The 16380-nt window shown below is 51.0% G+C and overlaps 1 protein-coding gene across 1 annotated transcript in view; it reads right to left on the bottom strand.

The window, feature by feature from the left end:
* Window positions 1–1057: 1057 nt before the first annotated feature.
* The window catches only part of LOC148755230 (uncharacterized), a 30495-nt gene continuing 15172 nt past the window's right edge, over window positions 1058–16380 (bottom strand). Inside the window, exons 2-3 of the mRNA XM_088792660.1 lie at window positions 3097–15047; window positions 1058–1099 (exon numbers count right to left, since the gene is read on the bottom strand). Of these exons, the coding sequence (XP_088648786.1) occupies window positions 1058–1099; window positions 3097–14997 (11943 nt within the window). The 5' untranslated portion in view covers window positions 14998–15047. The remainder of the gene's footprint in view (window positions 1100–3096; window positions 15048–16380) is intronic.

Genomic DNA, 16380 nt, shown 5'->3' with positions numbered 1-16380 from the left:
TTCTGACCCAGGATGGGTGATTCCTGATGCGGTGGTCTTTGGTTCGTGTGGGGAATCAGTCGGAGTTGGAAAAGTTGTACTTTCCTCTGCTCCAGAGCTGGTGACCAGGGAGGTCACTGTGCCGGATACACTAGGGGTTACACTTGTATGTGGGATGTCTGAAGTGCCCTCTGCCCCAGGATGGGCGGAAGGTGTGCTGCCTGATTCACTATGGGTAGCATTAGGCGTTGTTATGGAAACAGGTGTGACAGTCCCTCCAGAATAGACCCATGAGGCTGTTGTAGCTGTGTCACCAGGGGAGAGAGAGAATTTTGGAACCTGGGAGCTTGCTTCTGACTCAGGTTGGGTGATCCATGAGGCTGTGGTCTCTGGTGCATGTGGGGAATCTGTCGGAGTTGGGAAAGTTTTACTTGCTTCTTCTGCAGTGCTTGTGAGCAGGGAGGTCACCACCCCTGATACACCAGGAGACAGACTTGTATTTGGATTGTCTGAACTGGCTTCTGGCTCAGGACTGGTGGCCGTTGAGAGTATGCTGTCTGATTTACTATGGGAAGCATTTGGAGTTGTTCTGGAAACACTTGTGCCGGTCCCTGCAGAATGGACCGATGAGGCTGTTGTATCTGTGTCACCAGGGGAGATAGGTAAGGCCGGAACAGTGGAGCTGGCTTTTGTCCCAGGATGGGTGACCAATGATGGTGTGGTCTCTGATAACTGTGGGGAATCAGTCGGACTTTGAAAAGTAGTATTTGACTCTGCCTCAGAGCTAGTTACCAGGGAGGTCATCACCCCTGATATCCTAGGAGATACAGTTGTATTTGGAATTTCTGAACTAACTTCTGCCCCAGGACTGGTAGCTGTTGAGAGTGTGCTGTCTGATTCACTGCGGAAAGCATTTGGAGTTGTTCTGGATACAAATGTGCCGGTCCCTGCAGAATGGACCGATGAGGCTGTTGTATCTGTGTCAGCAGGAGAGACAGTTAACGTCTGAACCATGGAGCTGTCTTCTGACCCAGGATGGGTGATCCCTGAGGCTGTTGACTCTGGTGAGTGTGGGGAGTCAGTCGGAGTTGGAAAAGTTGTACTTGCCTCTCCTCCAGAGCTGGTGACGAGGGTGGTCATCACGCCTGATACACCAGGGGTTACACTTGCATTTGGAATGTCTGAACTGGCTTCTGTCGCAGGACTGGTGGCTGTTGAGGGTGTGTTGTCTGCTTCACTATGGAAAGCATGTGGACTTGTTCTGGAAACAGGTGTTTCAGTTCCTTCAGAATGGACCCATGAGACTGTAGTATCTGTGTCACCAGGTAAGACAGTTAACGTCGGTACAATGGAAATACCTTCTGTCCCAGGATGGGTGACCCATGAGGCTGGGGTCTCTGGTGAGAGTGGGGAATCAGTCAGAGTTGGCAAAGTTGTACTTGCCTCTGCTCCAGAGCTGGTGACCAGGGAGGTCACCGTGCTGGATACACCAGGGGTTACACTTGCATTTGGAATGTCTGAACTGGCTTCTGTCGCAGGACTGGTGGCTGTTGAGGGCATGCTGTCTGATTCACTCTGGGAAGTATTTAGCGTTGTTCCGGAAACAGGTGTGCTGGTGCCTTCATAATGGACCCATGAGGCTGTTGTATCAGTGTCACCAGTGGACACAGTTAACGTAGGAACAATGGAGCTGGCTTCTGTCGATGGATGGGTGATCCCTGAGGCTGTTGACTCTCGTTCGTTTGGGGAATCAGTCGGAGTTGGAAAAGCTGTACTGGCCTCTGCTCCAGAGCTGGTGCCCAAGGAGGTCACCACGCCTGATACACCAGGGGATACGCTTGTATTTGGAATGTCTGAACTGGCTTCTACCCCAGAACTGGTGGCTGCTGAAGGTGGGCTGTCTCCCTCACTAATAGAAGCATTTGGCGTTGTTCCAACAACAGGTGTGCCAGTCTGTGCAGAATGGCCCCATGGGGCTGTTGTATCTGTGTCTCCAGGGGAGATAGTTAAGGCCGGAAAAATGGAGCTGGCTTCTGACCCAGGATGGGTGATTCCTGATGCGGTGGTCTTTGGTTCGTGTGGGGAATCAGTCGGAGTTGGAAAAGTTGTACTTTCCTCTGCTCCAGAGCTGGTGACCAGGGAGGTCACTGTGCCGGATACACTAGGGGTTACACTTGTATGTGGGATGTCTGAAGTGCCCTCTGCCCCAGGATGGGCGGAAGGTGTGCTGCCTGATTCACTATGGGTAGCATTAGGCGTTGTTATGGAAACAGGTGTGACAGTCCCTCCAGAATAGACCCATGAGGCTGTTGTAGCTGTGTCACCAGGGGAGAGAGAGAATTTTGGAACCTGGGAGCTTGCTTCTGACTCAGGTTGGGTGATCCATGAGGCTGTGGTCTCTGGTGCATGTGGGGAATCTGTCGGAGTTGGGAAAGTTTTACTTGCTTCTTCTGCAGTGCTTGTGAGCAGGGAGGTCACCACCCCTGATACACCAGGAGACAGACTTGTATTTGGATTGTCTGAACTGGCTTCTGGCTCAGGACTGGTGGCCGTTGAGAGTATGCTGTCTGATTTACTATGGGAAGCATTTGGAGTTGTTCTGGAAACACTTGTGCCGGTCCCTGCAGAATGGACCGATGAGGCTGTTGTATCTGTGTCACCAGGGGAGATAGGTAAGGCCGGAACAGTGGAGCTGGCTTTTGTCCCAGGATGGGTGACCAATGATGGTGTGGTCTCTGATAACTGTGGGGAATCAGTCGGACTTTGAAAAGTAGTATTTGACTCTGCCTCAGAGCTAGTTACCAGGGAGGTCATCACCCCTGATATCCTAGGAGATACAGTTGTATTTGGAATTTCTGAACTAACTTCTGCCCCAGGACTGGTAGCTGTTGAGAGTGTGCTGTCTGATTCACTGCGGAAAGCATTTGGAGTTGTTCTGGATACAAATGTGCCGGTCCCTGCAGAATGGACCGATGAGGCTGTTGTATCTGTGTCAGCAGGAGAGACAGTTAACGTCTGAACCATGGAGCTGTCTTCTGACCCAGGATGGGTGATCCCTGAGGCTGTTGACTCTGGTGAGTGTGGGGAGTCAGTCGGAGTTGGAAAAGTTGTACTTGCCTCTCCTCCAGAGCTGGTGACGAGGGTGGTCATCACGCCTGATACACCAGGGGTTACACTTGCATTTGGAATGTCTGAACTGGCTTCTGTCGCAGGACTGGTGGCTGTTGAGGGTGTGTTGTCTGCTTCACTATGGAAAGCATGTGGACTTGTTCTGGAAACAGGTGTATCAGTTCCTTCAGAATGGACCCATGAGACTGTAGTATCTGTGTCACCAGGTAAGACAGTTAACGTCGGTACAATGGAAATACCTTCTGTCCCAGGATGGGTGACCCATGAGGCTGGGGTCTCTGGTGAGAGTGGGGAATCAGTCAGAGTTGGCAAAGTTGTACTTGCCTCTGCTCCAGAGCTGGTGACCAGGGAGGTCACCGTGCTGGATACACCAGGGGTTACACTTGCATTTGGAATGTCTGAACTGGCTTCTGTCGCAGGACTGGTGGCTGTTGAGGGCGTGCTGTCTGATTCACTCTGGGAAGTATTTAGCGTTGTTCCGGAAACAGGTGTGCTGGTGCCTTCATAATGGACCCATGAGGCTGTTGTATCAGTGTCACCAGTGGACACAGTTAACGTAGGAACAATGGAGCTGGCTTCTGTCGATGGATGGGTGATCCCTGAGGCTGTTGACTCTCGTTCGTTTGGGGAATCAGTCGGAGTTGGAAAAGCTGTACTGGCCTCTGCTCCAGAGCTGGTGCCCAAGGAGGTCACCACGCCTGATACACCAGGGGATACGCTTGTATTTGGAATGTCTGAACTGGCTTCTACCCCAGAACTGGTGGCTGCTGAAGGTGGGCTGTCTCCCTCACTAATAGAAGCATTTGGCGTTGTTCCAACAACAGGTGTGCCAGTCTGTGCAGAATGGCCCCATGGGGCTGTTGTATCTGTGTCTCCAGGGGAGATAGTTAAGGCCGGAAAAATGGAGCTGGCTTCTGACCCAGGATGGGTGATTCCTGATGCGGTGGTCTTTGGTTCGTGTGGGGAATCAGTCGGAGTTGGAAAAGTTGTACTTTCCTCTGCTCCAGAGCTGGTGACCAGGGAGGTCACTGTGCCGGATACACTAGGGGTTACACTTGTATGTGGGATGTCTGAAGTGCCCTCTGCCCCAGGATGGGCGGAAGGTGTGCTGCCTGATTCACTATGGGTAGCATTAGGCGTTGTTATGGAAACAGGTGTGACAGTCCCTCCAGAATAGACCCATGAGGCTGTTGTAGCTGTGTCACCAGGGGAGAGAGAGAATTTTGGAACCTGGGAGCTTGCTTCTGACTCAGGTTGGGTGATCCATGAGGCTGTGGTCTCTGGTGCATGTGGGGAATCTGTCGGAGTTGGGAAAGTTTTACTTGCTTCTTCTGCAGTGCTTGTGAGCAGGGAGGTCACCACCCCTGATACACCAGGAGACAGACTTGTATTTGGATTGTCTGAACTGGCTTCTGGCTCAGGACTGGTGGCCGTTGAGAGTATGCTGTCTGATTTACTATGGGAAGCATTTGGAGTTGTTCTGGAAACACTTGTGCCGGTCCCTGCAGAATGGACCGATGAGGCTGTTGTATCTGTGTCACCAGGGGAGATAGGTAAGGCCGGAACAGTGGAGCTGGCTTTTGTCCCAGGATGGGTGACCAATGATGGTGTGGTCTCTGATAACTGTGGGGAATCAGTCGGACTTTGAAAAGTAGTATTTGACTCTGCCTCAGAGCTAGTTACCAGGGAGGTCATCACCCCTGATATCCTAGGAGATACAGTTGTATTTGGAATTTCTGAACTAACTTCTGCCCCAGGACTGGTAGCTGTTGAGAGTGTGCTGTCTGATTCACTGCGGAAAGCATTTGGAGTTGTTCTGGATACAAATGTGCCGGTCCCTGCAGAATGGACCGATGAGGCTGTTGTATCTGTGTCAGCAGGAGAGACAGTTAACGTCTGAACCATGGAGCTGTCTTCTGACCCAGGATGGGTGATCCCTGAGGCTGTTGACTCTGGTGAGTGTGGGGAGTCAGTCGGAGTTGGAAAAGTTGTACTTGCCTCTCCTCCAGAGCTGGTGACGAGGGTGGTCATCACGCCTGATACACCAGGGGTTACACTTGCATTTGGAATGTCTGAACTGGCTTCTGTCGCAGGACTGGTGGCTGTTGAGGGTGTGTTGTCTGCTTCACTATGGAAAGCATGTGGACTTGTTCTGGAAACAGGTGTTTCAGTTCCTTCAGAATGGACCCATGAGACTGTAGTATCTGTGTCACCAGGTAAGACAGTTAACGTCGGTACAATGGAAATACCTTCTGTCCCAGGATGGGTGACCCATGAGGCTGGGGTCTCTGGTGAGAGTGGGGAATCAGTCAGAGTTGGCAAAGTTGTACTTGCCTCTGCTCCAGAGCTGGTGACCAGGGAGGTCACCGTGCTGGATACACCAGGGGTTACACTTGCATTTGGAATGTCTGAACTGGCTTCTGTCGCAGGACTGGTGGCTGTTGAGGGCATGCTGTCTGATTCACTCTGGGAAGTATTTAGCGTTGTTCCGGAAACAGGTGTGCTGGTGCCTTCATAATGGACCCATGAGGCTGTTGTATCAGTGTCACCAGTGGACACAGTTAACGTAGGAACAATGGAGCTGGCTTCTGTCGATGGATGGGTGATCCCTGAGGCTGTTGACTCTCGTTCGTTTGGGGAATCAGTCGGAGTTGGAAAAGCTGTACTGGCCTCTGCTCCAGAGCTGGTGCCCAAGGAGGTCACCACGCCTGATACACCAGGGGATACGCTTGTATTTGGAATGTCTGAACTGGCTTCTACCCCAGAACTGGTGGCTGCTGAAGGTGGGCTGTCTCCCTCACTAATAGAAGCATTTGGCGTTGTTCCAACAACAGGTGTGCCAGTCTGTGCAGAATGGCCCCATGGGGCTGTTGTATCTGTGTCTCCAGGGGAGATAGTTAAGGCCGGAAAAATGGAGCTGGCTTCTGACCCAGGATGGGTGATTCCTGATGCGGTGGTCTTTGGTTCGTGTGGGGAATCAGTCGGAGTTGGAAAAGTTGTACTTTCCTCTGCTCCAGAGCTGGTGACCAGGGAGGTCACTGTGCCGGATACACTAGGGGTTACACTTGTATGTGGGATGTCTGAAGTGCCCTCTGCCCCAGGATGGGCGGAAGGTGTGCTGCCTGATTCACTATGGGTAGCATTAGGCGTTGTTATGGAAACAGGTGTGACAGTCCCTCCAGAATAGACCCATGAGGCTGTTGTAGCTGTGTCACCAGGGGAGAGAGAGAATTTTGGAACCTGGGAGCTTGCTTCTGACTCAGGTTGGGTGATCCATGAGGCTGTGGTCTCTGGTGCATGTGGGGAATCTGTCGGAGTTGGGAAAGTTTTACTTGCTTCTTCTGCAGTGCTTGTGAGCAGGGAGGTCACCACCCCTGATACACCAGGAGACAGACTTGTATTTGGATTGTCTGAACTGGCTTCTGGCTCAGGACTGGTGGCCGTTGAGAGTATGCTGTCTGATTTACTATGGGAAGCATTTGGAGTTGTTCTGGAAACACTTGTGCCGGTCCCTGCAGAATGGACCGATGAGGCTGTTGTATCTGTGTCACCAGGGGAGATAGGTAAGGCCGGAACAGTGGAGCTGGCTTTTGTCCCAGGATGGGTGACCAATGATGGTGTGGTCTCTGATAACTGTGGGGAATCAGTCGGACTTTGAAAAGTAGTATTTGACTCTGCCTCAGAGCTAGTTACCAGGGAGGTCATCACCCCTGATATCCTAGGAGATACAGTTGTATTTGGAATTTCTGAACTAACTTCTGCCCCAGGACTGGTAGCTGTTGAGAGTGTGCTGTCTGATTCACTGCGGAAAGCATTTGGAGTTGTTCTGGATACAAATGTGCCGGTCCCTGCAGAATGGACCGATGAGGCTGTTGTATCTGTGTCAGCAGGAGAGACAGTTAACGTCTGAACCATGGAGCTGTCTTCTGACCCAGGATGGGTGATCCCTGAGGCTGTTGACTCTGGTGAGTGTGGGGAGTCAGTCGGAGTTGGAAAAGTTGTACTTGCCTCTCCTCCAGAGCTGGTGACGAGGGTGGTCATCACGCCTGATACACCAGGGGTTACACTTGCATTTGGAATGTCTGAACTGGCTTCTGTCGCAGGACTGGTGGCTGTTGAGGGTGTGTTGTCTGCTTCACTATGGAAAGCATGTGGACTTGTTCTGGAAACAGGTGTTTCAGTTCCTTCAGAATGGACCCATGAGACTGTAGTATCTGTGTCACCAGGTAAGACAGTTAACGTCGGTACAATGGAAATACCTTCTGTCCCAGGATGGGTGACCCATGAGGCTGGGGTCTCTGGTGAGAGTGGGGAATCAGTCAGAGTTGGCAAAGTTGTACTTGCCTCTGCTCCAGAGCTGGTGACCAGGGAGGTCACCGTGCTGGATACACCAGGGGTTACACTTGCATTTGGAATGTCTGAACTGGCTTCTGTCGCAGGACTGGTGGCTGTTGAGGGCGTGCTGTCTGATTCACTCTGGGAAGTATTTAGCGTTGTTCCGGAAACAGGTGTGCTGGTGCCTTCATAATGGACCCATGAGGCTGTTGTATCAGTGTCACCAGTGGACACAGTTAACGTAGGAACAATGGAGCTGGCTTCTGTCGATGGATGGGTGATCCCTGAGGCTGTTGACTCTCGTTCGTTTGGGGAATCAGTCGGAGTTGGAAAAGCTGTACTGGCCTCTGCTCCAGAGCTGGTGCCCAAGGAGGTCACCACGCCTGATACACCAGGGGATACGCTTGTATTTGGAATGTCTGAACTGGCTTCTACCCCAGAACTGGTGGCTGCTGAAGGTGGGCTGTCTCCCTCACTAATAGAAGCATTTGGCGTTGTTCCAACAACAGGTGTGCCAGTCTGTGCAGAATGGCCCCATGGGGCTGTTGTATCTGTGTCTCCAGGGGAGATAGTTAAGGCCGGAAAAATGGAGCTGGCTTCTGACCCAGGATGGGTGATTCCTGATGCGGTGGTCTTTGGTTCGTGTGGGGAATCAGTCGGAGTTGGAAAAGTTGTACTTTCCTCTGCTCCAGAGCTGGTGACCAGGGAGGTCACTGTGCCGGATACACTAGGGGTTACACTTGTATGTGGGATGTCTGAAGTGCCCTCTGCCCCAGGATGGGCGGAAGGTGTGCTGCCTGATTCACTATGGGTAGCATTAGGCGTTGTTATGGAAACAGGTGTGACAGTCCCTCCAGAATAGACCCATGAGGCTGTTGTAGCTGTGTCACCAGGGGAGAGAGAGAATTTTGGAACCTGGGAGCTTGCTTCTGACTCAGGTTGGGTGATCCATGAGGCTGTGGTCTCTGGTGCATGTGGGGAATCTGTCGGAGTTGGGAAAGTTTTACTTGCTTCTTCTGCAGTGCTTGTGAGCAGGGAGGTCACCACCCCTGATACACCAGGAGACAGACTTGTATTTGGATTGTCTGAACTGGCTTCTGGCTCAGGACTGGTGGCCGTTGAGAGTATGCTGTCTGATTTACTATGGGAAGCATTTGGAGTTGTTCTGGAAACACTTGTGCCGGTCCCTGCAGAATGGACCGATGAGGCTGTTGTATCTGTGTCACCAGGGGAGATAGGTAAGGCCGGAACAGTGGAGCTGGCTTTTGTCCCAGGATGGGTGACCAATGATGGTGTGGTCTCTGATAACTGTGGGGAATCAGTCGGACTTTGAAAAGTAGTATTTGACTCTGCCTCAGAGCTAGTTACCAGGGAGGTCATCACCCCTGATATCCTAGGAGATACAGTTGTATTTGGAATTTCTGAACTAACTTCTGCCCCAGGACTGGTAGCTGTTGAGAGTGTGCTGTCTGATTCACTGCGGAAAGCATTTGGAGTTGTTCTGGATACAAATGTGCCGGTCCCTGCAGAATGGACCGATGAGGCTGTTGTATCTGTGTCAGCAGGAGAGACAGTTAACGTCTGAACCATGGAGCTGTCTTCTGACCCAGGATGGGTGATCCCTGAGGCTGTTGACTCTGGTGAGTGTGGGGAGTCAGTCGGAGTTGGAAAAGTTGTACTTGCCTCTCCTCCAGAGCTGGTGACGAGGGTGGTCATCACGCCTGATACACCAGGGGTTACACTTGCATTTGGAATGTCTGAACTGGCTTCTGTCGCAGGACTGGTGGCTGTTGAGGGTGTGTTGTCTGCTTCACTATGGAAAGCATGTGGACTTGTTCTGGAAACAGGTGTTTCAGTTCCTTCAGAATGGACCCATGAGACTGTAGTATCTGTGTCACCAGGTAAGACAGTTAACGTCGGTACAATGGAAATACCTTCTGTCCCAGGATGGGTGACCCATGAGGCTGGGGTCTCTGGTGAGAGTGGGGAATCAGTCAGAGTTGGCAAAGTTGTACTTGCCTCTGCTCCAGAGCTGGTGACCAGGGAGGTCACCGTGCTGGATACACCAGGGGTTACACTTGCATTTGGAATGTCTGAACTGGCTTCTGTCGCAGGACTGGTGGCTGTTGAGGGCGTGCTGTCTGATTCACTCTGGGAAGTATTTAGCGTTGTTCCGGAAACAGGTGTGCTGGTGCCTTCATAATGGACCCATGAGGCTGTTGTATCAGTGTCACCAGTGGACACAGTTAACGTAGGAACAATGGAGCTGGCTTCTGTCGATGGATGGGTGATCCCTGAGGCTGTTGACTCTCGTTCGTTTGGGGAATCAGTCGGAGTTGGAAAAGCTGTACTGGCCTCTGCTCCAGAGCTGGTGCCCAAGGAGGTCACCACGCCTGATACACCAGGGGATACGCTTGTATTTGGAATGTCTGAACTGGCTTCTACCCCAGAACTGGTGGCTGCTGAAGGTGGGCTGTCTCCCTCACTAATAGAAGCATTTGGCGTTGTTCCAACAACAGGTGTGCCAGTCTGTGCAGAATGGCCCCATGGGGCTGTTGTATCTGTGTCTCCAGGGGAGATAGTTAAGGCCGGAAAAATGGAGCTGGCTTCTGACCCAGGATGGGTGATTCCTGATGCGGTGGTCTTTGGTTCGTGTGGGGAATCAGTCGGAGTTGGAAAAGTTGTACTTTCCTCTGCTCCAGAGCTGGTGACCAGGGAGGTCACTGTGCCGGATACACTAGGGGTTACACTTGTATGTGGGATGTCTGAAGTGCCCTCTGCCCCAGGATGGGCGGAAGGTGTGCTGCCTGATTCACTATGGGTAGCATTAGGCGTTGTTATGGAAACAGGTGTGACAGTCCCTCCAGAATAGACCCATGAGGCTGTTGTAGCTGTGTCACCAGGGGAGAGAGAGAATTTTGGAACCTGGGAGCTTGCTTCTGACTCAGGTTGGGTGATCCATGAGGCTGTGGTCTCTGGTGCATGTGGGGAATCTGTCGGAGTTGGGAAAGTTTTACTTGCTTCTTCTGCAGTGCTTGTGAGCAGGGAGGTCACCACCCCTGATACACCAGGAGACAGACTTGTATTTGGATTGTCTGAACTGGCTTCTGGCTCAGGACTGGTGGCCGTTGAGAGTATGCTGTCTGATTTACTATGGGAAGCATTTGGAGTTGTTCTGGAAACACTTGTGCCGGTCCCTGCAGAATGGACCGATGAGGCTGTTGTATCTGTGTCACCAGGGGAGATAGGTAAGGCCGGAACAGTGGAGCTGGCTTTTGTCCCAGGATGGGTGACCAATGATGGTGTGGTCTCTGATAACTGTGGGGAATCAGTCGGACTTTGAAAAGTAGTATTTGACTCTGCCTCAGAGCTAGTTACCAGGGAGGTCATCACCCCTGATATCCTAGGAGATACAGTTGTATTTGGAATTTCTGAACTAACTTCTGCCCCAGGACTGGTAGCTGTTGAGAGTGTGCTGTCTGATTCACTGCGGAAAGCATTTGGAGTTGTTCTGGATACAAATGTGCCGGTCCCTGCAGAATGGACCGATGAGGCTGTTGTATCTGTGTCAGCAGGAGAGACAGTTAACGTCTGAACCATGGAGCTGTCTTCTGACCCAGGATGGGTGATCCCTGAGGCTGTTGACTCTGGTGAGTGTGGGGAGTCAGTCGGAGTTGGAAAAGTTGTACTTGCCTCTCCTCCAGAGCTGGTGACGAGGGTGGTCATCACGCCTGATACACCAGGGGTTACACTTGCATTTGGAATGTCTGAACTGGCTTCTGTCGCAGGACTGGTGGCTGTTGAGGGTGTGTTGTCTGCTTCACTATGGAAAGCATGTGGACTTGTTCTGGAAACAGGTGTTTCAGTTCCTTCAGAATGGACCCATGAGACTGTAGTATCTGTGTCACCAGGTAAGACAGTTAACGTCGGTACAATGGAAATACCTTCTGTCCCAGGATGGGTGACCCATGAGGCTGGGGTCTCTGGTGAGAGTGGGGAATCAGTCAGAGTTGGCAAAGTTGTACTTGCCTCTGCTCCAGAGCTGGTGACCAGGGAGGTCACCGTGCTGGATACACCAGGGGTTACACTTGCATTTGGAATGTCTGAACTGGCTTCTGTCGCAGGACTGGTGGCTGTTGAGGGTGTGCTGTCTGATTCACTCTGGGAAGTATTTAGCGTTGTTCCGGAAACAGGTGTGCTGGTGCCTTCATAATGGACCCATGAGGCTGTTGTATCAGTGTCACCAGTGGACACAGTTAACGTAGGAACAATGGAGCTGGCTTCTGTCGATGGATGGGTGATCCCTGAGACTGTTGACTCTCGTTCGTTTGGGGAATCAGTCGGAGTTGGAAAAGCTGTACTGGCCTCTGCTCCAGAGCTGGTGCCCAAGGAGGTCACCACGCCTGATACACCAGGGGATACGCTTGTATTTGGAATGTCTGAACTGGCTTCTACCCCAGAACTGGTGGCTGCTGAAGGTGGGCTGTCTCCCTCACTAATAGAAGCATTTGGCGTTGTTCCAACAACAGGTGTGCCAGTCTGTGCAGAATGGCCCCATGGGGCTGTTGTATCTGTGTCTCCAGGGGAGATAGTTAAGGCCGGAAAAATGGAGCTGGCTTCTGACCCAGGATGGGTGATTCCTGATGCGGTGGTCTTTGGTTCGTGTGGGGAATCAGTCGGAGTTGGAAAAGTTGTACTTTCCTCTGCTCCAGAGCTGGTGACCAGGGAGGTCACTGTGCCGGATACACTAGGGGTTACACTTGTATGTGGGATGTCTGAAGTGCCCTCTGCCCCAGGATGGGCGGAAGGTGTGCTGCCTGATTCACTATGGGTAGCATTAGGCGTTGTTATGGAAACAGGTGTGACAGTCCCTCCAGAATAGACCCATGAGGCTGTTGTAGCTGTGTCACCAGGGGAGAGAGAGAATTTTGGAACCTGGGAGCTTGCTTCTGACTCAGGTTGGGTGATCCATGAGGCTGTGGTCTCTGGTGCATGTGGGGAATCTGTCGGAGTTGGGAAAGTTTTACTTGCTTCTTCTGCAGTGCTTGTGAGCAGGGAGGTCACCACCCCTGATACACCAGGAGACAGACTTGTATTTGGATTGTCTGAACTGGCTTCTGGCTCAGGACTGGTGGCCGTTGAGAGTATGCTGTCTGATTTACTATGGGAAGCATTTGGAGTTGTTCTGGAAACACTTGTGCCGGTCCCTGCAGAATGGACCGATGAGGCTGTTGTATCTGTGTCACCAGGGGAGATAGGTAAGGCCGGAACAGTGGAGCTGGCTTTTGTCCCAGGATGGGTGACCAATGATGGTGTGGTCTCTGATAACTGTGGGGAATCAGTCGGACTTTGAAAAGTAGTATTTGACTCTGCCTCAGAGCTAGTTACCAGGGAGGTCATCACCCCTGATATCCTAGGAGATACAGTTGTATTTGGAATTTCTGAACTAACTTCTGCCCCAGGACTGGTAGCTGTTGAGAGTGTGCTGTCTGATTCACTGCGGAAAGCATTTGGAGTTGTTCTGGATACAAATGTGCCGGTCCCTGCAGAATGGACCGATGAGGCTGTTGTATCTGTGTCAGCAGGAGAGACAGTTAACGTCTGAACCATGGAGCTGTCTTCTGACCCAGGATGGGTGATCCCTGAGGCTGTTGACTCTGGTGAGTGTGGGGAGTCAGTCGGAGTTGGAAAAGTTGTACTTGCCTCTCCTCCAGAGCTGGTGACGAGGGTGGTCATCACGCCTGATACACCAGGGGTTACACTTGCATTTGGAATGTCTGAACTGGCTTCTGTCGCAGGACTGGTGGCTGTTGAGGGCGTGCTGTCTGATTCACTCTGGGAAGTATTTAGCGTTGTTCCGGAAACAGGTGTGCAGGTGCCTTCATAATGGACCCATGAGGCTGTTGTATCAGTGTCACCAGTGGACACAGTTAACGTAGGAACAATGGAGCTGGCTTCTGTCGATGGATGGGTGATCCCTGAGGCTGTTGACTCTCGTTCGTTTGGGGAATCAGTCGGAGTTGGAAAAGCTGTACTGGCCTCTGCTCCAGAGCTGGTGCCCAAGGAGGTCACCACGCCTGATACACCAGGGGATACGCTTGTATTTGGAATGTCTGAACTGGCTTCTACCCCAGAACTGGTGGCTGCTGAAGGTGGGCTGTCTCCCTCACTAATAGAAGCATTTGGCGTTGTTCCAACAACAGGTGTGCCAGTCTGTGCAGAATGGCCCCATGGGGCTGTTGTATCTGTGTCTCCAGGGGAGATAGTTAAGGCCGGAAAAATGGAGCTGGCTTCTGACCCAGGATGGGTGATTCCTGATGCGGTGGTCTTTGGTTCGTGTGGGGAATCAGTCGGAGTTGGAAAAGTTGTACTTTCCTCTGCTCCAGAGCTGGTGACCAGGGAGGTCACTGTGCCGGATACACTAGGGGTTACACTTGTATGTGGGATGTCTGAAGTGCCCTCTGCCCCAGGATGGGCGGAAGGTGTGCTGCCTGATTCACTATGGGTAGCATTTGGCGTTGTTATGGTAACAGGTATGGCAGTTCCTTCAGAATGGACCCATGAATCTCTTGTATCTGTGTCACCAGGGGAGAGAGATAATTTTGGAACCTGGGAGCTTGCTTCTGACTCAAGTTGGGTGATCCATGAGGCTGTGGTCTCTGGTGCATGTGGGGAATCTGTCGGAGTTGGGAAAGTTTTACTTGCTTCTTCTGCAGTGCTTGTGAGCAGGGAGGTCACCACCCCTGATACACTAGGGGACAGAGTTGTATTTGGATTGTCTGAACTGGCTTCTGTCAGAGGACTGGTGGCTTTTGAGAATGTGCTGTCTGATTTACTATGGGAAGCATTTGGAATTGTTCTGGAAACACCTGTGCCGTTCCTTGCAGAATAGACCGATGAGGTTATTTTATCTGTGTCAGCAGGAGAGACAGTTAACGTCGGAACAATGGAGCTGGCATGTGACCCTGGATGGGTGATCCATGATGCTGTGGTCTGTGGTTCCTTTGTAGAACCAGTCAGATTTGCAAAAACCATACTTGTCTCTGCCTCAGGGCTACTGACCAGTGAGGTCACCATCTCTGGTACACCAGGGGAGACAGTTGGAGTTGGAACAGCTAAACTGACTTCCTCCTCAGAACTGGTAGCCATTGGAGATATGCTGTCTGGTTCACTGTGGGAAGCAGTCACGGTTGCCCTGGAAACAGCTGTGCCGGTCCCCACAAGATGGGTGACCCTTGAGTCTGAGGTTTCATCTGGCTCAGTAAGGGAAACAGTCAGAGTTGCACCAGCTGAACTGGTCTCTGCCCCAGAACTAAGGACCAGTGCAGGTGTGGTCTCTGATCCTGTATTGAACATAGATGTGGTCGTCCTGGAAATTGCCATGCTGGTCTCTGTTCCAGGTTGGGTTTCCAAGGAAGCTGTCATCTCCAGAGCATCAGGGGAGACATCTGGGGTTGTGATGGTCACTCCTGTTGTGCTTGTGCTGGCCGTGTTACCTGGTGTCCTGAGGAGAGTCAACTTTCCCACATTGGGAGTGGAGACTCTGGTGGTCATAATTGCTGTGCTGGTGGTCTCTGCCCTCTCTGTGCCTCTTGCTGGTAGTCCTGTGAATTGGGGATAGACACACAATTTAGGACACAATGATTACCACCTACTGGACTGGCAAGAGCTTGTTTTTTCATCTATATGAGGAAAGGGAGATAAATGTGTCTGCCCGGGACATGCCCGCAGTGCTTCTGGAGGGAAAAGGAGCTGTGATTGGCATTCCCTACCCTTTCCTGTCTCATCTTGGGCTGTAACTCCTCCATGGATTATTGACCACTCCCTGTTCCCGAATGTTTTCTGTACTCTCCAGCCTGTGAGTTTGTTCAAGCTGTTTTCTCAGCTTGCCATGCCCCTATCTCAACAGATTTCTTCCTTTCTGTCCTATTTCGAACCCCAGCTCAAATCTAGCTTTATAAATCCATGTCAGAATTCATCTCTCCCTTTGAATTATCTCCTTACCATCTTGTCTGAACCTGCACTGCACAATGGCTCAGTGTCCTTGGTAGTAGCTATTAATGTCTGCCTGCTTGGCATATAGTAGGTGCTCAACAAATATTTGCTAAGTCACTGAATTCATGAATGAGTGAATAAGTGGATATATACGACGTCAGACAATTAAGGTTGCGAACTCATCCTAGAAAAAGACACATACCTCACTGCTGAATATCACTATGGTCACCTTCGAAGTACTCCCCTTAGGGAGCTATACACCGATGCCGTGCCTAGCCCACCCTTCAATGCAATGTTGGAACCTTTTTCTGGAATGGCCATCAAAACTGTCATATTACCCTTGATGTCCTGAATGTCATCAAAATGTCTTCCTTTCAATACTTCCTTTGTCTTCGGGTAAAGAAATAAGTCATTGGGGGCAAGATCTGGTGAGTAGGGAGGGTGTTCCAATACAGTTATTTGTTTACTGACTAAAAATTCCCTCACAGACAGTGCCGTGTGAGCTGGTGCATTGTTCCGTGTGAGCTGGTGATGCAAGAGCCATGAATTGTTGGCGAAAAGTTCAGATCATTCTCATCTAACTTTTTCACACAGCCTTTCCAGCACTTCCAAATAGTAAACTTGGTTAACTGTTTGTCTAGTTGGTACAAATTCATAATGAATAACCCTCTGATATCAAAAAAAGTTAACAATGTTGTTGCAACAAGTTCACGAACTTAACTGTCATATTTTGTGTGTGTACTGGTGTGTGTATATATACACGTACATATACACATATGTGTGTGTATATATCCCCTTACTTGAGAGAGATCATGTATCGTACTTACACACTTGGGCTCTGGAATGAGACAGTCCTGCACTAAGATCTAGGATTCCGGCTCTGCCACTAAGTAGATGTGTTACCAAATCTTACTAGACCTCTCTTTTCTCATCTATAAAGTA

The sequence above is a fragment of the Rhinolophus sinicus genome, chromosome 15 (assembly GCF_057876585.1).
Source record: "Rhinolophus sinicus isolate RSI-liver-muscle chromosome 15, RSI-T2T, whole genome shotgun sequence".
Taxonomy (NCBI): domain Eukaryota; kingdom Metazoa; phylum Chordata; class Mammalia; order Chiroptera; family Rhinolophidae; genus Rhinolophus; species Rhinolophus sinicus.
Note: the sequence above shows the minus strand (reverse complement) of the source record. Positions and strands in the feature narration are given on the sequence as shown.